The sequence below is a fragment of the Gekko japonicus genome, unplaced genomic scaffold (assembly GCF_001447785.1).
Source record: "Gekko japonicus isolate JY-2015 unplaced genomic scaffold, Gekko_japonicus_V1.1 scaffold1837, whole genome shotgun sequence".
Lineage (NCBI taxonomy): Eukaryota > Metazoa > Chordata > Lepidosauria > Squamata > Gekkonidae > Gekko > Gekko japonicus.
Genome location: NW_015170941.1, coordinates 32,437 through 42,358, shown reverse-complemented (window position 1 = coordinate 42,358; position 9,922 = coordinate 32,437). Strand labels below are relative to the sequence as shown.

Sequence of the window (9,922 nt, the reverse complement as noted above, 5' to 3'; positions counted from 1 at the left end):
GGAATGTTATGTCATACAGTCCATCCTTCAAAACGGCCATTTTCTCCAGGAAAACTGATCTCTGTAGTCTGGAGAACAGTTGTAATACTGGGTGGATTCCAGGCCTCATTTTAACATTGGTAACCCTAACTATTATACACTTACATTCCATTTGGCATGTGTCATCGGGGGGGGGGAATGGATTATTCAGGGGGCATTCAATATAGTAATGTGCTTAGGTATACAATGAAAATGCTCTACCAACATGTATTATCCATTCATGTAGTATGTGTTTCACCTTCCCTTTTACACAGTGCCTGGCTCCGATGGAATTAACTGCCACAGACTTCCAAGGAATTGCATGATGGATGCTGTCGGGCAAATAATCTGCCAAAGCCCCTACCGCTGCTCCCACAACATATGTCAATGATGAGAAGTCTAGCACTGCAAACCACAAGCATAACTGTCTAAAGTTCTGATATCAAAAATACATTATTGTTGGAAGAACACCTGAAGCTGGCTTATACTGAGTCAGACCCTTGGTCTATCAGAGTCAGTACTGCCTACTTGGCCTGGCAATGGCTCTAGAGGGTCTTAAGCAGAGGTCATTTACGTACATCACCTACTGCCAGATCTTTTAAATGGAGATGCTGGGGATTTAACCTGAAAAGAGCCATAGAACAACATTCCAAGTGATGTTGTGGGATTTCTTCTCTCAAAGATTGTCAGAAGAAAACTGAGGTGACATTTGTTAATGTACTTTGTACTCTGAATCATTGCCTTGGGAGAGAAGGTTAGGAGCTTCAAAACATGATAGAATGTTGGGTGTGCATATGTGCTCTTAGCATAACAGAAACAAAGAATAAAGCCAGAAAATCCCTTCCAAACCTCTAAAGGAGTCCACTAGATTGTGGTCATTAACCTTTGACCTTTCATTTTCACATCTATGTACCAACACATCCACATCTGTTTCTATTATTGTTTTAAATTACTGTTTTAATTATTTTAACTATTGTTGTTGAAATGTTGTGACTTTGTAACCCATCCTGAGCCCGTTCATGGGGACGGCAGGATAAAAATTTAAATAAATAAATATTAATCTGGACTGTTGTTAGGAAGCACTACTGATTTTTAAAAGGCTACATTCCAATTCCTGTTCTATATTAGGATATGGAGTTCCAGCAATGATTTTGTAGTTTAAAAATCAGCTAGTTTGGTGTCGTGGTTAAATGTGCAGACTCTAATCTGGGAGAACCTGGTTTGATTCCCCACTTCTTGACTCGCAGCTGCTGAATGACTTTGGGCAAACCATAGTTCTGTCAGAGCTGTCCTTGAAAGAGCAGTTCTTGAAAGAGCTCTCTCAGCCCCGCCTACCTCACAGGGTGTCTGTTGTGGGGAGGGGAAGGGAAAGGAGTTTGTAAGCCACTCTGAGACTCCGAGTGAAGGGAGGGTATAAATCCAATCTCTTTTTCTTTTTCTACCCTTTATTTTAGAAGTACAAATGGTTTTAGTTTAATTATATTCTTTACATTTTGGCTATGGCAACTTTGAGTTTCCATAGTATTTTATCGCAGCCTGAGATATATTTCTAGCTTGTATTTGATTATCGATTATTATTAATAATGTTAAACTCTTTATAGACCTCCACTGAGATAGATTTGGATTTATGGTCTTGTTTACACAGTCAGTATTCAAAAGGGTTGTTATCCTTTGGTAAGCAATATACCCTGCCTACACGATAAGAAACTCCAGGCTGCTTTAAACCCATGCTCTTGTTAATAACATTAAGTTATATACAGGTCACTCTCTCTCTTTTTAATGGAACAGAGACCACAGGCTGACACTCTGTGTTGATCACATGGGTTGTTTATTTTGGAGTGCAGGCAAGATCTGTCAGAGACTCTCCCTGTTCCAGAGACTACCAGTTGAGTTCTACCGCACTTTAGTTTACGATTCCTCCCTCAGAAATATACATATCAAAGGTCAATGTGAGTTTAGAAGTGTGATCAGGCTCCCTGAGGAGTGCCACCTGCTCCTCAGCAGACAACCAATAGATGGAGGCCAAGGGAATAACTGACTCTGGAAACTGTACTTGGCAAGATTTGGGGGGTGGGGAGGGGAAGAGGTGGTGGTCCACTTTCCTTTACTTCCTTTTCACTGGCCAAAACAACCAGTAGGTTTTGGAGACTGGATATATGTTAATATTATTTCGCTGTCTTTTCAAATCAGAGGGAGCCTAATATATTTTTACAAATCATGTCTTTCCTGGTCTCATATAAACAAACATTCCAGACAATAAATTTCAGGAAATACATGCAACAGCTAGATATCAAAGTCACATGCCCCTATTGCTAGTGGCAGCAGTTGGAGCCACGGAATTAAAATCAATGACTGGTGTAGCAGAATTTCAAAAAGGTACTGAAGCATCTCACCAAATGACATTGCTGTGACAGCCCAATTCACTTCTACCTGAAGGAATTTTATTTGGAGTGGCAACCCAACAATGGCCTGATATGAAATGTCATCTTACAATTTAGCACCTTTGATTCCTCAAAGGAAAATGCCCTCAGAAAACTATGAAATTGCTCGCCTTGTTTGTATTCACTGGATCACTTCCATATGCCAAATAAAACAGCCTATGTCTCTCTTTAAGCTCCTTGCATGTGATGGGGGAAGATATTGGATAGAACAGCCTTGTCAAATTGGAGAAAATTATTTACAAGATGCTTTCACTCCCAATCTTGGCACAAAGCTGGCTGTCACTATAAACTGTCAAAGGCTTCAACTGATTGCAAACAATTGATATTTCTAACAACAGACACATTTGGTCTTCATTGTTTATACCAACCTGATGGACTATCACCAGTAAGCTAACATTTTGAAACGATATTTTGAGGTTACAAATAGGAGGTATGGGGACTAGACTGAGTATGTACACTGTAAAAACTAATACTATAGGACATGTAAGAGTGACCTCCCTTGAGGAGTGCCTGTGGCTCAGTGGTAGAACACTGCAGAAGGCCCCAGGTTCGATCCCTGGCATCTCCAGTTAAAAGAATCAGGTGATATGAAAGACCCCTGCCGGATACTCGAGAGCTGCTGCCAGTCTGAGTAGACAATACAGATTTTGAAGGAACATTAATCTTAAGTGGTATAAGGCAGTTTCATGTATTCATATGTGTGCGTTCTCTTCCTGACTCCTAGTCATCATCCTCCCACATCTCCACCACAGGAACAACCTAGTTTTCTCCTTGAGATACTCCCTGGTGCATCTCAGAACACCTTTGCTTGTCTATCTTGCCTCTCTATACAATTAGCTTTCTACTTGATACTGACAAACTCATGGAATGTGAATTTTAGATGTTCACCTTCCATCTCCTTTCCTGACTGCCTACAATATGATTCCTCTGCTACCTACGTGATTCCTGTCCAGTCACAGTTCACAGGGCTAGTATAGTGGAATCATAGTGCTACATAGCCAATCTAATTTGGTCATTTTTTTATGAAGTCACTGAGCACCAACAAAGCCCCCACATTGTCTTCAGTCTGAATGGAGGAATGGGAAAAGGTGACCTGTTGCCAACGTAACCAAGTCAACACTCCCTGTATAGCCACACTGTACTGGCAGGCAACAAAATCACCAGCATGACGGCAAGTCAGCCACCCTGATCAACTAAAGAGATTCACATGCATATCACTTCCTAGGTCAGGAACTGCAAAATAAGTTTGATGGGCATCCAGATGCTCAGCTAATTATGAATGCCATTGATCTGCCCTGCATCTCTTTCAATAGAATGAGGCCAGGAATACACTTCAGATGCATATCTAATTGAAAAACAATGCAGTGGAAAGCCAATTTATGTCACAGTTCCAAATTCAGTAAGGGACAGGAATAAGTAAGCCAGTTTCTGAACAGAGATCTCTTCATTGGATCATGGTGCTTGTCTTGTACCCATGCTGGTGTTTTCACTGTCCATCAGAAAAGGGTGAAAAGACTTGTTTATATTGCCCTAGTTGCATCACCAGTGGGCAGTATTCCTCTTCCTCCACTGCCCACGACAACTTTTGTGCTCCTTTGCACTTGCACAAAACATCAAAAAGGAACTGATGATTTTGTAGGGGTACGTACATACTTGTTAAAAGTTGTTCTATCCCCACACCCTGCAATTTCAGCTCAGTTCTGTGAGAAAGAAGAGTTTGGGATCAGCCCCCCCCCCCCCTTCTAAGCAAAAGAATGATTACTGCTGGCATGAAATTTTTGTGCAAAACTGCTTGGTGATGATGTTTATTTGGAGGAGGACTGGGAATTTTTGCTAATTCCCTGGTGAGTTTGCAGAGGGGAAATAGCTTGGGAACTGCAAGAAAGTGCTGTAGAATATTAAGCACGGGGTCTGAGGAGGAGGCCTTGTGGTGCACCTGACTGTGTTGCTTATGTATAGTGCCCATCTATTTTCGGCTAGAATTCTTTTTTGCCATCAAGCCACAGCTGACTTATGGCAACCCCACAGGGTTTTCAAGGCAATAGACGTTCAGAAGTGGTTTGCCATTGCCTGCCTCCACATCACAACCCTGGCATTCCTTGGTCTCATAGGACTCAGCTATTTCCTGCTTTAGGAAATTTAGCAAATGCCTCATTACTTATGTTTGTCTGTTATTAAAATGGATGCTGCCTTTCAGTTTGGAGTCATTTAAAGTCCTGTTGCTCTTAACTTCACATTTTGACCAGGAAAGGCTTGAATGCACACTTTCCCAAAGGCCCACTTTGAAAGGGGTAATGTTAATTTGGCTTTCTTATTTTTTAAAAACTGACCAATTTCTCTTACTACCTTAGTAAAACCTTCATAGCCATAAATAGTACTTGGAAAGTGGAAGGGATTCCATGAGATGTTCCTTCCTTAATTTCATGAAGGATCATTTAGAGGTATATTGACTGTGTGTTTAGGGATCTGTGTAAAGGGGACAGGGGTGAATTGGCCCTTTAAGAATCGTTCACTGCGACATTCAGAAATCACATTCATTTTGGGTTCCTGTTCCGGTGCGACGTTTTCTATGTGACCTACTGTATGGTTATTCATTGTAGACCTAGATAATGTATAACCTAAAATATCAATGAACTCAAACTATTAGTCACTTTTTTGGCATTATAGATAGGAAGATTTGTAAGCAGTAAAGTTGGTATGACAGCTAATGAATTACTTTGTGGGAACATTTAAAGAATAACTTGAGATACGTAATATGTGATGTTACTTGGTTAGAATTAGAATGGGAATGGTTAGGTAGAATGGTAGAAATTTATAATTAACCATTCTGTATGATCATAGTGATGTGTTGAGAAGTCTGTTTATGGTTATGTATATAATTTCCTTTTTCTTTTGTTTTGAAAATTAATAAATAGATTATTTAAAAAGGGGGGGGGAAAGAATCGTTCATTGCTCTTGCAGTGGAACTGGCCTGCAGGCCCTGTTCCACACTGCCCTCTAAGGTTTTCCCAACACTGGGAGGAGCTTTTCTCTCTCTCTGTTCAACCGCTGCCACCACCTGACCTTTGTAAGAATTGCCCACTGGGAGGGTCAGGATTCCCAGCTTCCCTTCCAAGTTCTAAGGCCTTATCTCTGTGTCTCCAGCTACCCAGTGCCTGGTTACCATGGGGACAGCTTACTGCTTGGTGCACCACTGGGGAGTAGCCACTTGCCAACTGATTGCCCTTCCCCTTCCTCCTGGCACTCCTTTTTAAATAGTGTATCCAAGATGCTGGAGGTCTATGTGGCACAGAGAACCACTGCCAGGATCAAAGTTACAAAGTATTTATTAAAAGGAAATATTCACAAGAATACTTTTAGCACAGCATCAGACTGAGCAAGTGATTCAAAAGGAAAAGGTAAAACACAGTTCCTCTGTTCCTCCCTCTATACATGTCCTACTGGATGTTAAATATAAGTCTGACTCCTTAGCTTAGAGAGTTACAGATATTCTACAGGGTTGCCATTACCTTCAAGCCTCTTTCAGGTGTGCAGGCCAGCACATGGAAATGGCCTCCTTCTCCAGTCCTCAATCAAGAGTTCTGTCTGCACTGATGGAATTGGCACAAAAGAGACCTTCCTCCTTGCTCCCTAGAGTTTTATCATCTTTCTTTTTCCACCCACTGACCAGGTCAGGCTGGGTCAAAGAAGCTTTTCCTGGAGTTTCTTCCTGAAGTTCTTCTAATACTTAATACCTCCAAATCTCTATTCCTGCTTGGGGGGGGGGGAGTGGACCATCCCATAGTCTCTAGCTAGACCTATTAGCATTTCTTAAAAGGTGGCTGAGGTGAGGCTGGAAAGCAATTGAATTGACTTCCTCCCTCCTGCCTGTTCTCTGTCCAGGGAGAAAAACTTTTTAAAATGCAAAAGGAACATTTTGCTTAGTTCAAACCTCCAAAGAAAAAAAATGTATTTCTTCACAGCCCTAGATGGCCATTGGTGGCCTTCTTGGCCAAGCCAAGCCTCAGCATGCTTTTAGCTTTATTCATAGTCAGACCATTGACTTATCAAGGTCAGAATGGGGTATGCAGACTAAATCACAATGGCACTACAGAGTACCAGAAAGACAGCTATTTCAGATCATCTACTACATGTCTGTTTTAAAAGGAGATGCCTGGATTGAGCCTAGGACCTTCTGCATGCAAAGCAGATGATCTACCTCTGAGCCACAACCTCTCCCTTGTCATCTGGTCACATTGCTCTTGGTTGGGTCTGAGCCTGGAGTTCAGCATGTATCCGGGTTGCTTTAGAGGGCCCAACCCACGCTGAGGGCAGGATTGTCAGCAGAAGGGTTCAAAACCAAAGAGGTCCAGAAATTAAATTAGTTTATGAAGTCAGTAAATAGGAAAGATAGATTAATCAAACATTAAGGCTGGCTGGATATACTTTGAACAAGTAAGCAGTTGCATACAGGTAAAGGTGGGGGATGACCTAGATGCTTCATAAAGCTGGGATCCCAGGCAGGGAGTAGAAATATGGAGTCTATCATTCCTCCTGGGAGATGACTCTTGTGTGGCTGATGAATTTGCTTTTAATCTTATGGATCTCAGGTCTGAGACACAGGACCCTAGTAACCATGGGCTAAATTACTTGGCAGGATAAACCACACAATTTTTAATCCAGAGTATTACCTGTTTTCTCAGCATAGCATCTTCCTCCTTCATACATAAAACAGCCACTTCCTCTCTGCTCCTTGCCTCTCCAGAATCATTTGCTTTAACCAGTAAACGACCATCTCTTAGATCACGCAGGTGGATTTTTATAACACAAAGGTCATGGCTGTAGGCTTACTGTTTACTGACTACAACACAAGTTAAACACAAACTGGTTTGAACGTGGAACTTGAAGCCATTTTGATGGAGCAACCTGCATGAAACCAGTTTCTGGCTGCTGGTAAGGCACTGCTTTGCATGTTTATAGAGACAACAAGAGCAAGAGGTCCCCAAAGACAAAGGGCAAACCAGCCTTGAAACTTTTCTTTCTCCATTTTTTTAAAATTCCATTTTCCCACTGACTCTTTTATTTGAAAATCATGGAACTATTTACTGTAAATTCCTAGCCTCTGAAAAAAGATGGTCACTATTTACCTTCGTAAAAAAAAAAAAGATATACATGCTGTGTTCTTACACAACACTTTACATTGTCTTCTAAGAGGAGACCTAGCACGGGCAGTGCAGCATGCCCCTGTGCACATTAAGTTCTCAGAAGGAGGAGATGTGACCTGTCCACTGGGTGTAGGAGCTCCAGGGTATACACAGAACTTTGCACATGATGATTTCCCCACTCATAATAATGAAGGAAATAAATCCATATGCATTCTTTTGCATGTTCAGTTTTGATTAGTTTCTCCTCTGAAAAACACGGTGACACACAACACAGCCCCACAGAACTGACAACAGAATCCTTCATGCATTGACCTAATATTAACACTTGTGATTAACACTTGGAATTCACTGCCACAGGAAGTGGTGGTGGCTACAAGCATGGACGGCTTCAAAAGGGAATTAGATAAGCATATGGAGCAGAGGTCCATCAGTGGCTATTAGCCACAAGGTATAGATAGGGACTCTGGGGCAAGTGATGATCTGTCATCTTGGTGCTTGGGGGGGGTCAACAGTGGGAGGGCTTCTAATGTCCTGGCCCCACTGGTGGACCTCCTGATGGCACTGGTATTTCTGGCCACTGTGTGATACAGAGTGTTGGACTGGATGGGCCTTTGGCCTGATCCAACATTGGCATCTCTTATGTTCTTATGTTCTTATGGTGTATAGAAATATTGATTTCTAAAAGTCTCCTGCCTTCTCCTGTGATGTCTTTCTGATAACATGCTGTGTTTTATTTCCTGTTGCAATGCCAAATGGTAAGGCCAAATGGCTGGAGCAAACTTTATAACCATGCCATATACCACATTCCTTCACACCTTTGGCCTGATCCAACATTGCCATCTCTTAAGTTCTTATGTTCTTAAGAGAGCTTGAAACACTAGTTGAGGAGGAATATTACCATTTGGTTCAGAGGTTCTGATGCTGTACAAGTAGGAGAACCATGCAAAACTGTTGAATGTTTGTATATCTTTGAGGTCATCAGGAGACAATCCCATGCTAGACTTGCACCTGTGCAGATTCCCATTTCTCATCCTTAATTCCTTGTCTGTAAAAAGGCGTGTAAAAGAACTTATATAACAACTAAAGCTTTCTAATGTGGTGTCATGGTTACAGTGTCTGACAAGGATCTGGGAGACCCAGGTTTGAATCCCCATTCTGCTATGGACGCTTAGTTAGTGACCTTTGGCCAATCACTCTCTTTCAGCTTAACCTACCTCACAGAGTTCTTGTGAGCATAAAATGAAGAACTAAGCCATCTTGGGTCCACATTGTGGAGAAAGGTGGAGTATAAATGAAGTAAATAAACAAAAATCTTCAGCAAAAGCAATCCAGCTATATGATGATGCTTGCAACTGTTTGCCACAATCTTCTGCAGAGTGTAAATAAATTACAGTAACATTATAGCAATGATATCTGCATCTTTTGTGACATTTTTAAAAATGTCCTCATTTCAAATGAGCAGGCTTTTGTAATGTTGAGATTCCATACCCAAAATCTTTGAGCATACTGTACGATGACTAAACAGACTAGTCGAGCCACCCAACATGGTGTTCTGGAGAAGGATGAAGCAACCATGTTAATCCAGCATCAAAGAACTAGACATGCTCTAGCACAGAAAGAAGGTGAGAGGAAGCAAATGTGTGTGAAAGGAGGAGTTGGTCACTTTTTATTAATCCTATTAATTCATGCAGCTCCTGGGTGTTCTCCCACCCTGGAAATGACCAACCTGAGACCCGTGACCCTTGAAAACATTTGCTAGCCATTCTCTTGGCTCCCTCAGCTGTGCTCTAAGACTAAAAGGCTGACACAACCACTGAGTTATGGCCTTCACAACATAAAAATAGGCAGACAGAGACCAAGACCTAGAATTCCTAATTTGCATATCCTTAGTGCTACAGAAGATAGTGCTAGGGCCACAGTTTCCTTAAGAACAAATTCTAGCAGAATACGGGCTTCCTTACCTGTCTGTTGACCAGAGAAGCACAGACGTATGAGCCACCGAGAAAATCCCTCTGAGCAGCAGGCTGAAGAAGCAGAATACCTGAACCCATGAAACAAGACTGCATGTTGCCATGATGACTGCTGGGTTTGTTCTTGACTTGTCGGCTACAAAAGAAATACTGCCTTTGGAAGTGGAAGAGGCAGTTTTTTAATGACCCCAGAAGCATCTGGATTCAGCCAGGATGTAGGTGGGACTGTTTTGTGACAACACTACAAACATTCAGAACTGAACAAGGTCTCATCTGTTTGTGAATGCTGCAATACTTTTACAGCATGTACAGGTCTCAGGCCTCCTGTAGACTTCAGACAAAGCAGCAT

General features: G+C 41.8%; 1 protein-coding gene across 1 annotated transcript in view; it reads right to left on the bottom strand.

The window, feature by feature from the left end:
• LOC107116860 (V-type proton ATPase subunit S1-like) overlaps nt 1–9,677 on the bottom strand; it is a 92,483-nt gene extending 82,806 nt beyond the window's left edge. The window contains exon 1 of the mRNA XM_015418877.1: nt 9,565–9,677. Coding sequence (XP_015274363.1) covers nt 9,565–9,677 — 113 coding nt within the window. The remainder of the gene's footprint in view (nt 1–9,564) is intronic.
• Between the last annotated feature and the right edge of the window lie 245 nt (nt 9,678–9,922).